Source organism: Heteronotia binoei, chromosome 21, assembly GCF_032191835.1.
Source record: "Heteronotia binoei isolate CCM8104 ecotype False Entrance Well chromosome 21, APGP_CSIRO_Hbin_v1, whole genome shotgun sequence".
NCBI classification, from domain to species: Eukaryota; Metazoa; Chordata; class Lepidosauria; order Squamata; family Gekkonidae; genus Heteronotia; species Heteronotia binoei.
Genome location: NC_083243.1, coordinates 170,379,460 through 170,402,114, shown reverse-complemented (window position 1 = coordinate 170,402,114; position 22,655 = coordinate 170,379,460). Strand labels below are relative to the sequence as shown.

At 41.8% G+C, this 22,655-nt stretch overlaps 1 protein-coding gene across 3 annotated transcripts in view; it reads left to right on the top strand.

The window, feature by feature from the left end:
• Window positions 1–22,655, top strand: part of ZDHHC5 (zinc finger DHHC-type palmitoyltransferase 5) — an 82,130-nt gene that overhangs the window by 5,520 nt on the left and 53,955 nt on the right. Inside the window, exons 1-3 of one of the 3 annotated variants that reach the window (XM_060263005.1) lie at window positions 15,883–15,901; window positions 19,233–19,382; window positions 20,437–20,625. In XM_060263005.1, the coding sequence (XP_060118988.1) occupies window positions 20,522–20,625 (104 nt within the window). In that variant the 5' untranslated portion in view covers window positions 15,883–15,901; window positions 19,233–19,382; window positions 20,437–20,521. Of the gene's footprint in view, window positions 1–15,882; window positions 15,902–19,232; window positions 20,626–22,655 lie in introns of those variants that run through there. The other 2 variants (XM_060263003.1, XM_060263004.1) reach the window with 2 other exon arrangements.

Below are 22,655 nucleotides of genomic sequence, written 5' to 3'. Positions count from 1 at the left end.
GTGGACTTGAGTTTCCATTAGGCAGACCAGCAGGGTATAAGTTGAGCCTAAATAATTTATTTTCAGAATGCATCTAAAGAACTATTCAGATGTGACAAAAACCAACACTTTAGATCTCTTTTACATAGTAAGATGTCACTGGAGTCAGAACATCACCTCCAGACTTCAGTTGATCTCTAGAATTGTTTATCTTTTACGTAATATTTATTTTTATTTATTCAAAACATTTATTATCTATAGGAACTCAAGGCAATTTACAGTAAAAATGGGAATAAAACACAATACAATACATAAAACCACTAACAAAATTAATAATTAAAACTGCTGGGAGGCAGAAGAACTGAAAATGGAACGCTATTCTGAATAAAATCATCTTCAGGTGTCTGCTAAAGATCAAGAGTGGGCAGGCCCCGCACACCACCCTGTTCCATAGTCATGAGTCTGCCACTGAAAAGACCTTTTCTCGTTATGTACCAGACAAGCTTCTCTGGTCAATAGAACAGTCAAGAGGGCCTCTCCCTTGATCTTAGTACCTGGGTAAGAGTGTATGGGACAAGAAAGTCCTTCAGATATCCTGATCCCAAGTAACGGAGGGCTTTGAAGATCAAAACCAACACTTAGAGTTGATTGGAAGTGCATCAGAAGCCAGTGTAATTGCTATAATATTGGAATCACATGATTGTGGTAACTGGCCCTGACCAGCAGTCTAGCCATAGCGTTCTTCCTTTGCTGCAGCTTCTGAACGCTGAGAGCCAGTTTGGTGTAGTGGTTAAGTGTGTGGACTCTTATCTGGGAGAATCAGGTTCGATTCCCCACTCCTCCGCTTGCACCTGCTGGAATAGCCTTGGGTTAGCCATAATTCTTGCAGGAGTTGTCCTTGAAAGGGCAGCTGCTGTGTGAGCCCTCTCAGCCCCACCCACCTCACAGGGTGTCAGTTGTGGGGAGAAGATATAGGAGATTGTAAGCCGCTCTGAGACTCTGATTCAGATAGAAGGATGGGGTATAAATCTACAGTTTTCTCCTCCTCCTCCTCCTAGTAGAGCTCATTGCAATAGTCCAGTCTATATGTAACTGAGGCTATATCACTTTGACTAGATCAGACTGAGCCAGGGAGGGATACATCTGTTACATCAACCAAAACTGGAAGAAAGCATTCCTAACCACAGCAGCCACCTGATTTTCTAGACTGACTGCTTTGTCAAGCAGCGATCCCAAGCTGCAAACCTGACTTAGAATCATAGAGTTGGAAGGGACCTCCTGGGTCATCTAGTCCAACCCCCTGCACAATGCCGGAAACTCACAAATACCTCCCCCTAAATTCACAGGATCCTCATTGCTGTCAGATGGCCATCTAGCCTCTGTTTAAAAACCTCCAAGGAAGGAGAGCCCACCACCTCCTGAGGAAGCCTGTTCCACTGACGAACTGCTCTAACAGTCAGGAAGTTCTTCCTAATGTTGAGCCAGAAACTCTTTTGATTTAATTTCAACTCATTGGCTCTGGTCCTACCTTCTGAAGCCAGAGAAGACAATTCCATACCACTCTCTATATGACAGCCCTTCAGATACTTGAAGTTGGTGATCATACCACCAATCAGCTGCCTCCTCTCCAGGCTAAACACGCCCAGCTCCTTCAATCTTTCTTCATAGGACTTAGTCTCCAGACCCCTCACCATATTCGTCACCCTCCTCTGGACCCGCTTCAGCTTGTCTATATCCTTTTTAAAACGTGGTGCCCAAAACTGAACATAATACTCCAGGTGAGGTCTTACCAGAGCAGAGTAAAGCGATACCAACACTTCATGTGATCTGGACACTATACTTTGGTTGATACAGCCCAATATTGCATTTGCAATATCACACTGTTGACTCATGTTCAGCGTATGGTCCACTAAGACCCCTAGATCCTTTTCACACATACTACTGCTAAGCAAGTCACCCCCATCCTATAGTCATGCATTAGATTTTTCTTACCTAAATGCAGAACTTTACATTTATCCCTGTTAAAATTCATTTTAGTGGTTTTAGCCCAGTTTTCCAGTCTGTCAAGGTCATCGTGTATCCTGTTTCTGTCTTCTACTGTATTTGCAACCCCTCCCAATTTAGTATCATCTGCAAACTTAATAAGCGTTTCCTCTCTTCCTTCATCCAAATCATTTATAAAGATGTTGAACAAAACAGGTCCCAGGACAGATCCTTGAGGCACTCTACTTGTCACTCCTCTCCAAGTGGAAGAGGATCCATTCACAAGTACTCTTTGGGTGCATTCTGTCAACCAGTTACAGATCCACCTAACAGCAACAGGATCCAAACCACATTTTACCAACTTGTCAACAAGGATAGTATGTGGAACCTTATCAAAAGCCTTACTGAAATCAAGATAAACTATGTCTACAGCATTCCCCTGTTTCAGCAAGGTAGTCACTTTCTCAAAAAAAGAGATCAGGTTTAGTCTGACATGACTTGTTCTTGAGAAACCTATGCTGGCTCTTAGTAATCACAGCCATTCTTTCTAAATGTTCCAGGACTGACTGTTTAATGATTTGTTCTAAAACTTTTCCAGGTATAGATGTCAAGCTAACGGGTCAGGTTGGTAGTTACCTGGATCCTCCTTTTTCCCATTCTTGAAGATGGGGACAACATTCGCCTGCCTCCAATCTTCTGGCACCTCTCCTGTTCTCCAAGAGTTCTCAAAAAATAATAATAAGATGATATTGGATTTACATCCCACCCTCCACTCCTGGATATAGGTCTGAATATCTCACCTGCCTAATGGCTCCCCGGCAACACAGAGCCTATTCAATAGCTAGGTTTAATGTGCTACCATCTGTGATACTTCTTGGAAGAGTCCATAAAACTCCCTATGCAAGCGGATTGTGCTCCTGTGCATGTCCAGAGATAGAAACTTTAGAACACATGTTGCTTAACTGTACTCTTTACTCTGACCTGCGCTCCATACTCATTGACCGCTGAGTGAGCAAACAGTGAAGCCCAACAAATATAAAATCGTCTTCCTGTTGTCAACTCGGAACCAATTGTTAATTGAAACTGTTGCGAAATTTTTATATTTAGCATCTAGAAGGTGCTTAACGTATTTGTAAATTGCCATTTAATGGATGGATTGGTTCTTTGTCATGTTCGATATCATGCCAATAAAGGGTATTGTATGCTTAATACTGGTTAAATTCTTGTTCTTAAACAAAAGTTACATTCCTAATATAAAATGTAATTTGCTAGGCAACATTTTTACAGTTTTTTTACTCTTGCAGAAAAGAAAAGAAAACAGTCCAGCTTCCTTGCACCTGCATGAATTAGTTCTGCAAATGTTACAGCCACACAAAGTCAATAGTTCTTCCAGTATGGGTCTGAGACATTTTTCTGGTAGCAAATACCCAAATAGAGTTTGTTCAGTTCAGGAAGACGTATTTTATCCTAGCTAGTTACATAGAACTCTCAGTCAAGGAAGATTAAAGGCTTTGACGAGCATGCAATATTGGGACAGTGAAGTTAGCAAATATCTGTCCTGATACATGAACTCCTGCTCAAATGAACAAGTTCTGGGCATCATCTCAGAACAAAACCAAAACCAATTTACTTCAACTTGCCTGCCAAGTGTTTCCTGAGCAATCTGAGGTGTACATACATATTATTGCAAGTGGGGTGGTCTTTGATGACAAGGTTATTTGACAGACATAACCTTTATTGGCGTAACAGAAAAGAAAAACAAGATCCAAAGGAACTTCAAAATGGGACATACAAACCGCAGTAATTTGCAAGCCCAACCAGCATGGGAATACAAGGTTACATGCAAAACTTAACTAAGAAAAGTGGAGCAAGGCATTCCCCTACCTGACTCCCATTTTTAATTTCTTTCTCATTCATTGTTGGGTCAGAAATTCTGCAACCTGCTCGGTGATTAGAGACATTTGCCAGCCAACAAAAACTCTATCCTTTTGCTTGTCACCAAGTTGGAGGTTAAGAGGAGAGGTTTGATCAGGCGTTGTTGGTGCTGGGAAAGTAACGGGCAGTCTAATAGAATGTGCCATATAGAGTCAGGTTCTCTACCACGTCTGCACTGTCTCTGTTCGTAAGGCATTCCCTTATATCTACCAGAGACCACTGACTATGGAAATATGTTGTGTCTGGCCAACATAAAAGCTAGGCGTTGATGTGGGCTTATTAGGTTTGAGAAGTACTGAGCCATGCAAATTTGGGAAGAGGGAAGGTCCAAGAAGCGGTGTGAGCATGTACCCCTTGCTTCAGCAATTATTAATTGGGAGTCAATATCCAATATTCTCCTGCGGATCAAGTGAAATATGTAAGTTTCATTGCAGTTTGTCAATGAATCTAAATCGATACCAATTGATTTAATTTTCACGAGTACTGAACAGAACCATTTAGGGGTCAAAGGGTCTGCAAGTAAGAGAAATCAGACTGTGGGATAAGGGGTGAAAATGAAGGTGGAGCCAGTATTTGATTGTGGTAATCCGGATTCTAGACTCTACTGTGTGGAGACCCAGTTCGGCACACAGGATAAAATAACGCATTGAGTTGGGAATGTCCAGGATGTGGCGTAAAAAAGAAGCTGTGGTTTTTTCTGTGTTTTTGCTGAAACTTTGGAACCACACAGGAATCCTATAAAGTAGCTGAGGGAGTAGTGTGGTGCGAAGGATTCGCGAAGCGGCTGGGACAAATTGATTGCCTTTTTGATGATGGAAATGAGTTAACGCCGATAGCTTGTTCTTGGCCATAAGAAGGGCTTGATCACGTTGCATGCACCATTTCAAATTATAATGGAAAAGAACTCTGAAATATCTAAAAGATTTAACTTGGTCAATGCATCTGCCATTAATTTTCCAGGTATGCTGTTTCCATGATTTGGAAAACAGCAGGATTTTGGTCTTATCATAGTTGATGGATAAGGAGTTCTGGGTGCAGTATGAAATAAGAGATGACACATTAATCCCACTTTAGTGAGGGATAAGACGGTAGCGTCATCGGCATATAAGAGAATAGGGACCAGCTCGGAATTTAGTTTAGGGGTGACAAGGTTATTGCCAAAGAACTATGTTTAGATAATGAGAAGGTTGAGGTTAAGGAATTTAGCAGCAGTACTGGGGAGACTGATTGTTACATAGTCCCCCATGCAAACAGGGCAGTCAATCATGGAGCAAAGTATGTGGTGATACTATCAAATAATACAGATTTTGTGGTGCTAAGTGTCACATTCTAACTGGTGATGATGTTTTAGGAGTGAGAGCAGAGCTTTGTAAGTTTCTTGAACAGTTTGTTGAGAATGACAGTCACAGGAAGAAATGTCAAATTGTATGGTGCAGAAATGCTGATGTGGACTTGTTCAATAAGCTGAAATGTATTTCATATGCACAAGTGACCAGATCCTGAATATGCTGCCTACTTCAGATTCCATCAGAGAACCTATTCAACAGTTAGTTATCAGAGAGTCACACTCCTCACCTAACTCTCAGTGCTGAACTCTGTAGACAACTAAGATGAGGAGAACTGGCTGAGAGGAAGTAAATGGGCATCTGATACCAGCACAGGGTCTCAGACCCATACCGGAGGATAGATTCAAGTGGGTAGCATGCTGGTCCGAAGCAATAGAATAAAATTAGAATGAAGTGGCACTTTTGAGACCAACAAAGTTTTATTCAAGGTATGAGCTTTCATATGCAAGCACAGTTCTTCAGATAGAATGCAATAGACAAAAAACATTCAAACTTATGGGGATGAAAAGCAAATTAGCATATAACATGATGAAGACATTTTGAGACAAAACAGGAACAACAAGACAAGTGTACAGTGTCAACAGCTATATGGATCCAATTAAGGGGAAACAATGGCTGAAGCAATAAGTATGTCAAAATAGAAGATAAGTGTGTACGAGAATCTTTTCTAATTGTGGAAAGTAAACTGAGATTCCTTTATGATGCCCCTTTCGTCCCCCCTCAGGTGTACAGACAACAGCATTTTTTATTTTTAGTTGGAGTAGTGTGCAGTATATTTCAGGTTTCATTGCATTACATTGCAATCAGTATAGGTTACTCTAAATACTGTATTGATATACCGTTCTTTAGAGGTGTTATGTCAGAAGAAATCTATTCCTATATATTTCATTGTATTACAAACCAGTACTCCATTATATTGTTTAAAACACACACACACAGAAAGCAGAGCGAGAAAGGTATGCATAAAAATACACAGGATGTATAGTCCTTCTTGGTGAGAATGAGTTTAGCGTATGTAATGAGATAAGAAACCAGTATCCCTGTTAAGTCCTGGGGGTGTGTGTTCTGAATGTTGTGATAACTGGTAGTTCAGCAGTTTCTCTTTTCATTCTGTTCCTGAAGTTCCTTTGCAATAAAACAGCTACTTTGAGGTCACCCACTGAATGTTCTGGGAGGTTAAAGTGTTCTCCTAAAGGTTTCTCAAGTCTTGTGATTCCTGATGTCAGATTTGTGTCCATTTATCCTTTGGCATAGGGTTTGTCCTATGTAGAGAATTGAAGGACATTGTTGGCATTTGATAGCATATATAATGTTAGAAGATTAACAAGAGAATGAGCCTGAGATGGTGTGGGTCAGGGATAGGGAACTTTGGTTCTCCAGATGTTTTTTGCCTACAACTCCCATCAGCCCCACCCAGCATGGCCAATGGCTGGGGCTGATGGGAGTTGTAGGCAAAAAACATCTGGAGCCAACGTTCCCTACCCCTGGTGTAGGTGATGTTCGGTCCAGTGATTGTGTTGTCTCAGGGAGGAACTACTGCCATTGTGCAGCTGTAAAACTTGCAAATCTAATGCACGCAGGTGCAAGAAGGATGAACTGCTTTGGTCTCTTTTTTTGCAGGTGTCAAAAGAACTGTAGAAAGGTTGCATAACAAACCACTTTTTGTATTAGGGCTGTAACTTTCGTTTAAGAATAAGTTTAACCAATATGTAAACATTATAAATATTACACTGACAAACAAGCACTCTGTTTAATTTACTGTTTAAGACAGCAGAATAAATGTTAGGCTCCATCAGTATTGGAACAGAATCTGGGGCTGTAGCACCCTCCAGTATTTCCTTTTTTATGGGTTTCAACCCAAGAAGAGCATCAGAATAGGGCAAAGAGGGTGTTTTGTCTTCACTCTGATCTTCCCCCTGCAAAAAAAAAAAAAAAATCAGTTGCCTCTTGTGTGGCTTTGTGCGATTGGTATGACACTTCTTCCCTGGCCTTCTCTGGACTGGACTAATAAGGGATTTCCTCAGGGTGGGTTGCTCCCAGTTTCCCCCCAATGCTCTCCTTTCAGGGGTGAGCCCCTAGGGAGCAGTGTTCCCTCTAAGCTGAGTTAGTGTGAGCTAGTTCACAGTTTCTAAGCCTCTGGCTCATACTTTTTGTTGATGTTGTTGTTCAGTCGCACAGTCGAGTCCGACTCTTTGCGACCCCATGGACAAAGTCACGCCAGGCCCTCCTGTCTTCCACCATCCTCCGAAGTCTGCTCAAATTCGTGTTTGTTACATCAGTAACACTGTCCAGCCATCTCATCTTTTGCCGTCCCCTTCTTCTTTTGCCTTCTGTCTTTCCCAGCATCAGGATCTTCTCCAGTGAGTGCTCCCTTCTCATTTGGTGGCCAAAGTATTTGAGCTTGAGCTTCAGCATCTGACCTTCCAAGGAACAGTCAGGGTTGATTTCCCTTAGGACTGATTGATTTGATCTACTTGCAGTCCAAGAGACTCTCAAGATTCTTCTCCAGCACCACAGCTCAAAAGCATCTATTCTTCTGCGCTCGGCCTTCCTTATGGTCCAGCTCTCACAGCCGTACATTACTACTGGGAATACCATCGCTTTGACTATATGGACTTTTGTTGGCAGGATGATGTCTCTACTTTTTATTATACTGCCCAGGTTCACCATAGCTGTCCTCCCAAGGAGCAAATGTCTTTTAATTTCATGGCTATGGTCGCCATCTGCAATGATCTTGGATCCCAGAAATGTGAAGTATGTCACTATATAACATTTATATTAGCTCAGGAAAAATGGCTCCAGAGCAGAGAATTCTATACAGTAGCTCACAACTTTAATGCCAGTAACTAATGAAGTAGAATTTTTGCTCACAGAACTCCACAGCTTAGAGGGAGTATTGTTAGGGACTGAAGGACATCTGGGCCAATAGTCACCCTCCCTGGGGTTTTAAAAAGCTACTCTGCCTACCTCCACAGGCCCCAGGAGGCCCCAACTGCTGGCCTCTTTCTCTGGCCTGTTCTAGGCATAGCCTATTGCCTGAGCCCGTCTTTCTGCCCCAGCAGTGTCTGAGTGAGGTTGCCCCCTGCCAGCATATCTACTGAAGCAGGTGCATGTGGGGGTGAGGCTCCCATCCCCAGACAATAATTATCTGTATTTTATAAGCGTCCACCTTAACAATTCTCCTCCTACATTTTGTCCCAATATTACAAACATTAAAAAAAGTTTTTCTGGAATTAGCACTCCTCAATATTATGAGTCTTTAAAATAATGCTTTATTTTGCTTTTGCAACAAAGGTATGGCATATTTGGTTTTATTGACCTCAAAAACATACAGTTTGACACCAATATGACCATCTCACAGGAATGTGAAAAAAAGATCTGCTATTTTGCAAAATGACAGCTACCAGAAAAATGGTTATCTCTGTAGGTAATATAGTAATGCACTTGGCTTTATCAGCCTGAAAAACATATTTTGCCACCAAAACAAGCATCCTAAGTTTATTTTATTGAAATAACTATCCACTATCTTGGAAAATGACAACTGCAGGAAAATGTGAAATGTCTGCCCCACCAAAAATTAAGAGGAGATTGGATTTATACCCCACCCTTCACTCGAAGTCTCAGAGCAGCTAACAATATCCTTTCCCTTCCCACAACAGACACCCTGAGAGGTAGGTGGGGCTGAGAGAGCTCTTCAAGAACTGCTCTTGAGCAGAACAGCTCTGAGAGAGTTATGACTGACCCATGGTCACTCCAGCAGCTGCATGTGAAGGACTGGGGAATCAAACTTGGACTCCCAGGTAAGAGTCTATACACTTAACCAGTACATCAGACTGGCTCTTAAGTACTACACCAAAGCTAAAGCAGTGGTGCCCTGAAATACACAAAAACAATAACAGTCTCTGTACATTTATATTTTTGTTGGGGTCTATTGTGGATACAGGAGTAATGAGAAGAATGAATAGTCATGTTGAAGATAAATGCGCATCCCCCATTTCTTCTTCTGTACTTCTGCTGCTCATATTGCTGATCTCCTAGCATTGCTTTTTCAAGGCTCACAAGGGACTGTCTTGGGTATGAAAGGTGGTGAAGTCTTAGCTTTGATTCTTGTTTATGTTGCATGACAATGTGTTCTTCATATCACAGGCTTACAGTGTAGTATGTGCCGTGCCGCTGTCTGGGAGTAAATATGAGTTGTAGTCTCAAGGTTGAAGACTGCTATGAGTACCACCTTTATATTATTTTCAGTTTCTCTTGGCCTTGGAAATTGTATATCTTATCCAGCTGGCTAATTCCTTCTACATTAGGAATAGTTTTCTTTTTTTAATCCAGGATTATGTCTTCAGTAAAATTGATTGAAGAAAAAAGTAGAAGTAGAAGTCAGGTAGCACCTTTAAGACCAACGTTTTATTCAGATGTAAACTTTTGTATGTATGCATACTTCTTCAGTGAGCAGAGCTACATATAGCTGGTGGGCAGTGGTTTAGAATGCAAAATGGTACAAAGTTAAAATCCAATGGAAAAATTGGTTGTCCCCGGGCCAAAGGAGGCCCGCTTGAAGATCACAAGAGACCGGGCCTTCTCTGTAATGGCTCCATTTTGGTGGAACCAGCTGCCGGAGGAGGTAAGGGCCCTGCGGGATCTCACCCAATTCCGCAGGGCCTGTAAGACAGTCCTCTTCCGGCTGGCCCACAACTAACGGCCCTGTATACCGACTACTGAATGCTGTATATTGTATACTGAATTTTTATCTGAAGCTGAATAGAGTGTAGCTCCATGACTGCTGGCTGTTTTAATGATGTATACTTATAACAAATGTTTGATTTTAATTATATATTGTGAAATGTTAATTTAAAGTGTAATTTTATACTTTTATGTTAGTTTTATATATGTTGTAAGCCGCCCTGAGCCACTCGGTGGGAAGGGCGGGATATAAATCCCAGATAAATAAATAAATAAATAAATAACAAATTGAAAGAACATTTGGTCTGGATAGCATTTGCATGGGAAACCAATAAAAGATAATAAAAGCTGTCTGCTAATTGCCCTATTGCTAGCAGATAGGGGTAAGATGTCCTTGTCCACCTAATTTATTTTTTAAAATGTAACATGCATGATAAACATCATTCTAATTTGTCATAGGAAACAAATACATTAAAATATAGTGAAAATGGGTTTAGTATATGTAACGAGATAAACAACCAATATCCCTTATTTGAGTATGGCAATACAAAAAGCATTATTCTGACAAACTATTCTAAAAGAGAAATATATTGGAATATTGTGGTTATACAGCTATACTTGGTAAGAATAGATTTAGCATATGTAATGAAATAAAAAAATAATATTCCTGTTCAGTCCTGGGAGGTGTTTGTTCCAAGTTTCTTAATGATTTGTAATTCAGCAATTGATTGTGTTTGTATAGGTCAAAGAATCATAGAGTTGGAAGGGACCTCCAGGGTCATTTAGTCCAGCCCCCTGCACAATACAGGAAATTCACAAGTACTTCCCCCTGCCCTCCTTCTCTTGATCTTCTTAAGTTCACAGAATCAGCATTGCTATCAGATGGCCATCTAGCCTCTGTTTAAAAAATCCAAGGGAGGAAGGCTTCCTGAGGAAGCCTGTTCTGCTGAGGAACCACTTTAACTGTCAGGAAGTTCTTCCTAATGTTTAGTGGAAAACTCTTTTAATTTTAACCCGCTGATTCTGTTCCATCCTTCTGGTGCAGGGGTACTCAAACTTGCTTCATACAAGAGCCACATAAACTAAATGCCAGATAGAGAGCTGCAACATGAGAAGCGGGTGTGGGGGCTGGCCTAAAAGTGACATCACAGTAAGGAATAGGGTTTTGGTGCCAGATGTGACATCATCAGAAGGGGTGGAGCCTAGCCATTGCCATCACTTGACCTTTGACCTATTAAATTTTAAATGATCTTTGATGGCAATAAACTGTACAAGACAGCTATTTGCATTGGTTTTTTATTGAAAGTGATATATTTTGGTAAGCATTTGCACCCACAATTAGTGACAAATAAAGAGGGAGGTAGGGAGGTGGAAAGAAAGAAATGGACAGAGAAAATAGCTGGTGGAGGAAGAAAGGAAGAGAGATGGAAAGAGGAAGAAATGGAAAGAGAGGAAGAAAATAGGTGGGGAGGAAGGAAGGTAGGAGGAAGGAAGATGGTGTGGGGAGGGATGGAAAGAGTAAAGAAGGTGAAAAGAGAAAAAGAACTGGAAAGAGAGAAAATAGCTGAGAGGGAGGAAGGGAAGAAATGGGGTAGGGTGAGAGAGAGATGGAAAGAGAGTGAAGGAGGTGGAGAGAGAGAAAGACAGAAAATAAATGGAGGAGGAAGGAAGGAGATGAGAGAAAGAGGTGAGAAGAAAGTGAATAGATGGGAGAGACAGAGAGAAACAAAGTGGTTGCTGCTACTGAAAAGATTCCCCTGTACCCAGGCAAAGCTCCCCAAGCCTCGCCACCATGGGATTGCACATGGCCCGCAGAGAAGGAAGTTTTTCACTCCAGGACCATGTGCACACTGCTTCCTTCAGCTCCACTGCTTGCAGCCCCCTCAGCACCAAGAAGACTCCCACCCACCAGCAAAAGCTCCCCAAGCAGCTGTGCTGCCACGGGAGTGCACATGACCCGCAGAGGAGGAAGTTTTTCCCCCGGGACCATATGAATGCTGCCATTGTCGGCTCCACTTGCAGCTGCCCCCCCCCTAGCACCAAGACCTCCCACTCACCCAGCAAAAGCACCCTGAGCAGCCACCACCACGGGAGTGCATATGGCCCACAGGACCATGTGCATGCTGCCGCCAGTTCCAGCCACCACCCCAGCAACAACAGGACTCCCACCCAGCCAAAGAACCCGGAGCTTAAAGCTTACATTTCTCACTTGTGGCAGCGGCAGTAAGGTGGAAGCGGCTAAGCCCCCCAGTTCATCCAGGCCCAATTTAGGGCTGCTGGGAGCTGGGGGCAGGATTTAGCTGCCATGGAAGAGGCCTCCTGGCTGCCCACCCATCCACCTCCCTCTCTCTTTGCTAGGAAAAAAATAATGGATCTCTGCTTTCAAAACAGGGATGTGGAGGGGGGGCAGGGGAGAACACCTTTGTGAGCCGCACTGGACCCCTTGAAGAGCTGTGTGTGGCTTGCGAGCTGCAGTTTGGCTACCCCTGTTCTAGGGCAACAGAAAACAATTCTACACCATCCTCTGTGACAGCCCTTCAAGTACTTGAAGATGGTGATCATATCACCTCTCAGTCATCTTCAGGCTAAACATACCCAGCTCCTTCAGTCTTTCCTCATAGGATTTGGTCTCCAGACCCCTCACCATCTTTGCTGCCTTCCTCTGGACGCATTCTGTTTGTCTATATCCTTCTTAAATAGTGATGTTCAAAACTGAACACAGTACCTTAGGTGACATGTAACCAGAGCAAAGTGAACCATTACTTTGTGTGATCTGGACGCTATACTTCTGTTCAGTCCAAAATCGCATTAGCCTTTTTAGCAACTGCATCACACTGCTGACTCATATTCAGAGTATGGTCCACTAAGACTCCTAGATCCTTTTCACACATATCAGGCCCAGGTCACAATGGCTGCCAAATCTGCCTTCTTCCATCTTTGGCAGGTCCACCTTTCTTCCCGTGTCTTGGCTACAGTGATCCATGCAATGGTCTCTTCCAGATTAGACTATTGTAACTCACTCTATGCGGGCCTACCCTTGTGCCTGATCCAGAAGTTACAGCTGGTGCAGAATGCAGCAGCATGCCTGCTGTCTATGAAGCCTTTATGGATGCACATTCACCCAGTCCTTTGAGGCCTGCACTGGCTGCAGGTCTTGGTTTTAAAGGCCCTGAATGGCCAGGGACCAACATACCTGTGGAGCTGCCTCTTTCCATATGTCCCACAAAGAGCCTTAAGATGGGACAATCAGTGTTGGCTGGTAGTCCCTGGCCTAAAAGATGTCCATTTGGCTTCAATTAGGGGCAGGGCCTTTTCCGCTCTGGCTCCAACCTGGTAAAATGAACTCCCTATGGAGATCAGAGCCCTGTGGGACTTATTGCAGTTCCACAGGGCCTGTAAGATGGAGCTCTTCTACCTGGCTTTTAGCTGAGGCTATGGACACGATACAATCGGACCCTCCTGTTGCAAATTGGCCCAGATCTGCTTTTAGCTGCTCACATTAGTTATACTTGTTATGAACTGAATTGAACATCAGAATCCTCTTGAGCAGTCTTAGGCATATACTGCCATCTTGTCATTTTAATAACTGCATATTGCACACTGAGAATTTTAAATGTTTTTAATGATGTATTGTATCATATTTGTGCTTGTAACCTGCCTGTGGGGAAGGCAATGGCAAACCACCCGGTAAAAAGTTTGCAGTGAAAATGTTGTGAAAGCAGCGTCATCCCAGAATCGGAAATGACTGGTGCTTGCACAGGGGACTACCTTTACCTTTTAACCTGTCCAGAGCCTGCCTTGGCAGGATAGAAATCCCATAAATAAATAAATATTATTGCAGAGGTCAGTTCAGCCCTTCCAGTTTTTCTCATTTATTTGGGCTTGGGTCATCCATTTAAATAATGATTTTGGTTTTTAGGGGATCTAATTTTACCACAATGTCTAAACATCAAAATTTACACCTATACTTCCTAACCTGAGAGAGAAAGAGATTCGTACTTGACTCTTTCATAATTAGACAGTTTAGTTATCTTAACTTGGTTGCTCAAACAATTTAACCTCACAGTTTTCTTAATCATGTCTATTAGCTCAGTTGTCAGTTGATCGGGTATCTTTTTCTTGGAAAGGTAAGTATCATTGAAAACCAGAGCATAAACTACCTCAGCAGGTAGTGTAAGTAGTCCTCAACCTTATATTTAGAAAAATCATTTTGTAGAGCCAGTAGGCTGTGTCCAGTGATATGTGGCTGCAAGAAATTCAGATCATTCCTGTATTTCCCCCCTTCCTCTTTCTGACCTCTGTAAAGATTTTCCTAGGGTATGGGATCTGGGATCTATATGAACTAGTAATACCCACATGGATCAGAAGAATGCAGTGAAGAGTGGGCAGGGATGAAATGGCCCTTGCTTTACATCAAAGTGTTTTCCTCCACACTCCTCTGTAACTTCCCAGCGTAACCTGTTTATGGGAAAGGGTGGAATATAAGTCTGCAAAATTAAATAAATAAATATTTCACACAGGCTTTTAGTCTGGGTTTGGAAAGGACTGTTGGGCAGAGGGGAATAAAGGAAAGGTTGGAAAGAGGCAGTGCCTTTTGCTGAAGAATCACTGAATCCAGCCTGTGCACCTTTTCTTCCCTCCTTTATCCTTTCATGTATTCCCTAGGACAAGGCTGTTGAACTCATATTTGTTATAAAAGATGGATCTGACATAAATGAAATCTTATTGGGCCGGGCCATGTGTGTCATGAAATGTAATGCCAGGTAGAGATATAAAGTTTATAAAGGACACAGTCAAACACAATTAAAGATTTTTTAAAAACTTAAAATAAAACATGCTTAAAACATTAGCACTCTTGTGATATTTCGTTTATTTAACGGTCTCTGGTAATGGACACCTTTCTTTGAATTATTGCATCAAAATGGGGCAGTGTCTGTGCTATAGCAGTCTTGAGTATGCTGTTCAGGTGTTGTTCAGGTGTGTATTTGTAAACTTTTGATTTATTGACATTCATTACAGAAATCTCTGCTCAGTGTTTTGAGTCTAGGGCCCAGGGGAACACATGAAATGGCTGGCATTGCAAGCTTTCGCACATAAATTGCTTTGTGTGCTGGTCAAGAATATGTGAAGGCACCATGATACAGACTGAGGGCTATGAGTTTATCGACAAAACTATAGTATTCCCCAGAGAAATAACTACAGCTCCTATAAGGTAGTGCAATAATAGAGAGACATCCATGTACAGTGTCAGCCTACTATCTGGGAAGTCTACAAAGGAAATTTGCTGGGTGAACTTAGTCTGGACATACATTCTCAGCCTAATCTATCTCACTGGCTTGTCATTTCTTGTCTAAATAGTTCTCATTGCTTTCCTACTGAGAAAGATTGGATCATGAGGACATGAATACAGTGATAAAGGGGAGGTAAACCCTGTTGCACCCAGGAGACCCCTGGCATGATGAGCCCAACAAACACACACACACACACTCTTTCTCTCTATAGCAAGGCAAAAAGCTCATACCTTGAATAAAAATGTGCTGGTTTTAAAGGTGTTTTGTATCTCTCTCCTGCAATTGAGGGAACTTGGCAAAGTAAGCTCTCACTCTTCCCTCCTTCCTCCTCTCTTCCTCCCCAGGGGAGGGAGAGGGAGGAGCCTCACCCAATTAAGGGAAGACAGGCTTGGCTCAGAAGCTCTGTTGTGCACATGAGAGAGCCTGGCAAAACAAGCTTTCTTGTTCTGTAGCTCTGTGTGATTGAGAGAGCCTGACAAAACAAGCTGTGACACAGAAGGAAGCAAGAGGGGGGAGAAGGAAGCAGACAACAGCCAATTGCTTTGAGGATGCATACCAGCCCTGTGGAGGACATATCTGTCCTGTGGGCTGCATGTATGACACCTGTGCCCTAGGAAATTGTTTCAATCTAAACATGACCTTTACCCTTTTACTGGCTATTGCCCCTTCCTCCAGGATGTTATGGTAAGTTGATAACACCTGATTTCAATGTTTAGAGTATTCAAGAATAAAATATAAGGTTGCATAGGGGTGGCCATATTAGTCTGTTACAACAGAATAAAAAAAAACCCAATAGCATCTTAGAGACTAACATTTCAATATGGGCTTTTGAGTCATAGCCCACTTCAAATATATGAAGGGCAGATTGTACTGGGAAATCTGATAGGGAAGATTGCAGCGTGGGGAGCACCAAGGGTTGGTATTAATTACACCATGAAACTTATCTGTCAGAAAAAAGTTACCTGTGACTGATGAAAGCTCATATTGAGATAAATGTTGGTTGTCTTTAAGGTGCTATTGGTTTTTTGTGAAATCTAAGATGACATAAGGGCTTTGAGTAGTGGGTTTGGGGTATCAAATATACGAAGTTGTATCTAGCCACCACATGCTCTTAAAAGTACTGTGTTGTGTTGGCACAAGGTGCATTCCATCGGCAGAACATACCATCCTTAGCTGTGTGCAGTGGTTGGATACAGGCCAGGGTATTGCTTTGCTAAGGAACTGGTGTGTCTTTTTGACTGAGTAAAGCAAAAAGGCAATTCCTTTTATTTTTAAGCAAGATGCTAATAGATGTTAAAAGACCTATCATAAAACATTCTCTGCATTATTTTAAACATATTGAGGAATAAAATAACCCAAGTATACCACTGATCATTTAAAAATTTTGACTGTTTTTCAGAGGCTGTCTCTGTCACAGATTCTCATTTAATAGGTCTGCCTATGGTTTTTCTTAAGAATACACTCTCACTGGTAGAATTAAAATAAAATTAAAACTATACTACTAAAGTATGCATAATATAATAACATTTTCTTGATAGGAGGGGGTATAGAGTAGGGACGGTGAGACTGGCTATATTTGTTACAAGAGCAAGTAAGGCTTAGCGGTGGAACAATCTTTGTCTAGTCTGTTCTGAGCTGTAATGATTTCACTGGCTTCCGGGCTTATACATATAAATGGCTAGTTTTATATGTATATATGCATATTCTTTCTTTGGGAGGGACGGTGGCTCAGTGGTAGAGCATCTGCTTGGGAAGCAGAAGGTCCCAGGTTCAATCCCTGGCATCTCCAAAAAAGGGTCCAGGCAAATAGGTGTGAAAAACCTCAGCCTGAGACCCTGGAGAGCCGCTGCCAGTCTGAGAAGACAATACTGACTTTGATGGACCAAGGGTCTGATTCAGTGTAAGGCAGCTTCATATGTTCATATATAAGTGTAGCTATTTAGTAGACTTGGGTTTTTGAAAGTTTGCACTTTGCTTTGATGTTCCCATTACAAAAGCAAGGCATTTGGTGGTTGAACTTCAGTTTTATTATGATAAGTCAATGATGCTGGCTATAGGACAAGTAACCATTGCTTCTAGGGGACTGGTTTACTAAATCTATTACTTAAGTTGCTCATACTGCTACCTAAGCTGAGTATAATGTGTAGATATGTGAGGATGTGTAGATGTCTGAATTTGTTGAGGTTTTTCATAATTGCCTATGTGTTTCAGAATAACCTATATATCAGGGGTGGTCAACAGTAGCTCTCCAGATGTTTTTTGCCTAAAACTCCCATCAACCCCAGCCAACATGGCCAATGGCTGGGGCTGATGGGAGTTGTAGGCAAAAAACATCTGGAGAGCTACCGTTGGCCACCCCTGCTATATATCATTGTTGCTTAGAATTCTGAATTGACTGGTCACTTTTGAAGTAATTTAGAGAAGCCCCTTCCTATCAGTTCTTGTTTGCCTCATTGTATGAGCCCTATATCTGTCATGAGCCAGTTTGGTGTGGTGGTTAAGTGCATGGACTCTTATCTGGGAGAATTGGGTTTGATTCCCCACTCCTCCACTTGCAGCGACTGGAATGGCCTTGGGTCAGCCATAGCTCTCACAGAGCTGTCCTTGAAAGAGCTCTCTCAGCCTTACCCACCTCACAGGGTGTTTGTTGTGGAGGAGGAAGATACAGGAGATTGTAAGCCACTCTGAGCCTCCTGATTCAGGGAGAAGGGTGGGGTATAAATCTGCAGTCTTCTTCTTTTGCAACATGAAATTCTATCACATTGTCATGCAAAACAATATGTGTGAAAGGAAGGTTTTATAAAGGTATTTTAAAATGTGTTTGAAACTGTAGATATTGCCTTTCAGTATACATTTCATAGATAGTGCACAGGACTATAAAAGAAAGTACGCTGGACTAGGGATGGGCACAAACTGAACAGTGATCTGCGATTCATGCATAGATCAGGCCATTTTATGATTCTGTTTGGAACCATGCCTCTCACAAACTGTCCCTGAACTTCCCATGGAAGGTTTGGGACAGTTCCTGTCCACTTGAATTCCCCAAGGAACAAGCATCAACAGAGCCTGTGGGGAGAGGCCTCCCCACAGGATAAGCTGTTCTTTAGGCTCTGCTGGAGTGCCCAGTTGAAACCAGGCAGCTCAGCAGAGCCAGCAAAGCAGCTGATTCTGTGGGGAAACTTCTCCGCATGGGCTCAGCTGTTCAACAGGCTGTGCTGCCTGGTAGAAAGTTTTAACCCCTTCTCTGGGTTGCGCTGCAACTGCGGCCCAATCTCTCCATTGTATCCTATGGGCCCATAGGATACTATGGAGAACACCTGGGCTAGAGAAGGGAGGGGATGGCATTTAAATTCCTCCCTTTCCCTCCTCCAGCCATAACGAACCATGAATGGTTCCAGAAAATTGTGGTTTTGTTGGTTCTTGGTTCAGTTGGTTCATGAATCAAACGAACCAAAATGGACCATGCTTTTCCCTGGTTTGTGCCCATCCCTACACTGGACTACAGAAAAAGGTTCATCATATTTTTGGTCTCTCTTTAAATATTCAGCAGTGCTGGATATGTTTACCCATCAGTCCAGGATATTTTGACAACTGCAGAATTCTGGCACAACAGATTTTGCTGAGGTAACATGCATATTCTTTCAAAAGTGTAGCTATTTAGTAGACTTGGGTTTTTGAAAGTTTGCACTTTGCTCTGATGTTCCCATTACAAAAGCAAGGCATTTTGTGGTTGAACTTCAGTTTTATTATGATAAAATGAATCCAACCCAAACTTTAAAGGAGTTAATACACATTAAGCTTGTTAATGTTTTTTTTCCTTAAATGAATGAAGTTCATTCATGTGTTTGTATCAAACAGACATGCCTCAAAAAGACAGACCCTTGTCCCTTAAAAGTAAAGCTTAGCTCTCAGATCTCTGAAAAGAAGAAATTTTACTACACTGTGGTCTTTCTTGACTATTCTTAATGAGTTGCAGGTAGAATGTGCTTAACTTAATTTTTTTTTCCTTTTCTAGGTAAAAGGAAGAACTCAGGATGAGGAGTTGTAATCGTTTTAAGAGTTCTAAAGCAAATATCAATGAATAAGGATTGGTTTTACTTGTGTGAAGAAAGCCTGGTCATGGATCAGTTTGGATTAAACTGAAGACACAGAAGCAGAGGGCCTGGTCAGCATTCTTCCTCACTCCCCCCTTCCCACTGTCAGTTGCATTTTGGATATTTAGCAAAATAGTTGAAAACTGAGATCCAGTCTCTGTTTCTTCTCAGCTGGGCTTCCTCAAGAGACAGTTGATTCATTAAAGATGCAGATTGAAGTGTAATTGCCTTTAAAAAAAAAAAAGTAAAACTAGTCTTGTTTTAGGATTTGGGGCATTGTATGGAAGGGAGCAAATAGGAAGACTAAAACACAGGACCAGCCCTTCAGCATGCCCCACTCCCCCTTGAAAGAAAAAGGATTTACAGCTCAACATTGCACCAGCTGTTACCCGGATTTAGCAGTCAAGAGAGAAATAAACAAAATTAAACAACCTCTGCCAGACAGCCCCAGTTCCTTGTGAAATCAGGAGAATGTGCTCCTGCATTAGGAGAGGAAGACTTGGGGGTGGGGCAACTCATGTACAAGACTGGCAGATTTGCTAGCAGGATAACCTTCTGTTGAGCAGCAACCAGCATACACTGCTTTGCACCAAAATCAGATTAAAAAAGAAATGGAGAATTGTTCCCCCAAAATCTGAGTTGGAAACTGCTGAGGGCCTTGTTTTTTTTTTTAAAAAAAAAATCTTGTGAAGATTTGGTGTCATTATTGACCAACTTTTTGGGAATGTTCACCTGGCTCAACGTTTGCTTTTAAAAAGTCAAGTTACTTTATTTGCTACACTTCTCAATTGTTTGTGACACCTTCCGAAGAGGATCAGCTCCACAAGCTACTTTTTTTCAAAGTTTGTATGGTGCAGGAACTTTAGTCGCTGGAACTTTAAATTAGAACACAGCTTATATTTTTTAAGTTTTCTTTGTCCCCCAGAAGTCTTGGGAGATAGTATAGAATTCTCTTGATTGCCTGCTTCAGCACTTCAGTTCTGAATAATTCCTTGTTTCATTCTGTTACTGGTACTAATTCATCTGGATTACACTGTAAATCTGATCTGATTCTGGTATATTTTCAAGAACCTGAGTAACTATATTAAACCTTTCCCCTTCACACAGTTGCTTTCCTTTTTGAAGGTCCCTCTCCCCATTTTCGTGTCCATTCTGACTCCAGTTGGGCCTGGGCTATGCTGCAGGGTGGATCATCCACCAGAGCTCCAACATGCCAGCAGCATCTGGAAAGAGATTCAAACCCAGCAAGTATGTCCCAGTATCGGCTGCTGCAATCTTCCTAGTAGGAGCCACCACTCTCTTCTTCGCTTTTACGTGAGTTAACCAAGTATCTAGTTTCTTTTGAGTGGGTTGAACTAGCAACAGGGTCTGGACAAGAGACTGTTGTGTTTTGAATGACTAGTAGCGCCATTTATTTCAGCTAGGTTGGCTTTGCAGAAATGGTTGTCTGGTCAAAACAAAGCATCAAAAACTCACATTTTTATTTCATAGACCCGTGCTGAGAGAAGAATATATAATTGTAAAATCGCAGTGGGAAAAGTCTAACCTGTTCTTAAACTATATTTTTACCTGCTCAGAATGTACTGCTTTGGAGATTTGTGTTTAGTTTTAAAGTCTGCAAGCATGTTGAGTTAAAGGGAAAGTATTAGATCTTGCTCATGGTCTTGCTGACTATCCCCGGGCCGGGAAGAACTTGCTGACTATCCCCGGGCCGAGAGAAGTAAAGCTTCAGAGTACCTGTGATTGGGCTTTCTCAGTTATGGCTCCACGCCTATGGAACCAGCTTCCGGAGGATCTGCGGGCCCTGCGGGAATTTGAACAGTTCCGCAGGGCCTGCAAGACCACTTTGTTCTGACTGGCCTTCATCGATTAAGGGAAACTGCTAGTGAAACCTGTACAATAGCACCAGTATGTTAATTTTAATGATTTTATTGATTTTAGAGTTTTGGTAGAATTTTAATCAATGTGTCAATTAGTTATGTTCAAATGCCTTGTAAAACTAATGTATTGATTATGTTGTTAGCTGCCCTGAGCCTGCTTTGGCGGGGAGGGCGGGGTACAAATAAAAATTGATTGATTGATTGATTGATTGATGGTCAGTGGACGAGGTTCACTTCAATTTCTGTGCTGCTTCCATTCCTGCAACTCATAAAAAAGGGAATTTTTGTAAGTAACACATTTCACGTAAGAGAAATCTTAATTGTAATACATATAGGACCTAATGTTTTCTTTTGTGAGGATTTTTGAGGAAGCTCATGCTTGGCATCATCATTGAGACTATCACAAGATGGAAATGGTGACTGAAGGTCTACCTGCCATATAAAGTGATATTGCCATGTGCCAGATAAAAGGGTAGAGCTGCTACTGATGTTTGCCTGCTATAGCCCAAAGGAAAGGGATTGTCCTGTGCTGGAAGACCTATCAGTAGGCAATATCAATCACTGAGGTTTCGTACAGAGTAGCTGGCATATCTGTTAAGTGCTAATCAAAAAGTATTCAACTGAAGCTGTGAGATGGTTAAAGGAATATGAAGATCTTATCTAGATTTCCCTATTGTGAATGTTTAGTATGCTTCAGAATCTTGCTCTGTCTAGTCAGACGGTGGAAATACCTTGTGCTGCATTATTCTGGTGACACACCCACAACATAATGAGCTGAACTCTCACAGTCCAATATTTGTGGTATGCTTTCATGTAAGAAATGGACTAAACAGTCTGTCATTGATAGGGTTGTAGGGGAGAAAATAGATAAAGATGATATTGGATTTATATCCCGCCCTAATCTCAGAGCGGTCACAATCTCCTTTACCTTCCCCACCCCCACAGCAAACACTCTGTGAGGTAGGTGGGGCTGAGAGAGCTTTTACAGCAGCTGCCCTTTTAGGGACAACTCCTGCAAGAGCTGTGGCTGACCCCAGGCCATTCCAGCAGCTGCAAGTGGAGGAGTGGGGAATCAAACCCGGTTCTCCCAGATAAGAGTCCATGTACTTAACCACTACACCAAACTGGCTTAGGCGTAGGCGAATAAAATTGCTTTCTAGACTAAAAACAAACTGTATGTGAATTATTTTAAGTGCCTTAAAAGTGTTTGGATCTGATCTATCATGTTTGCTTTCCATTTAGAAAACAAAATTAAAGTATTTCATTTTATATATTACATAAATACCTCAATTTTTTTTCTGTTAGTTAAAAGCAAACTGAAATATTTGATATGGGGGAATCAGTAGAGCACACAGTGTAGTTTACATGTTATGTTCAAACTTTGACTTTACCTAGAAGTTATTTTCATCAGAAAGTTCCAGATATTTTAATTAATCTCGGTTACATGCACTTTCATCATATTAT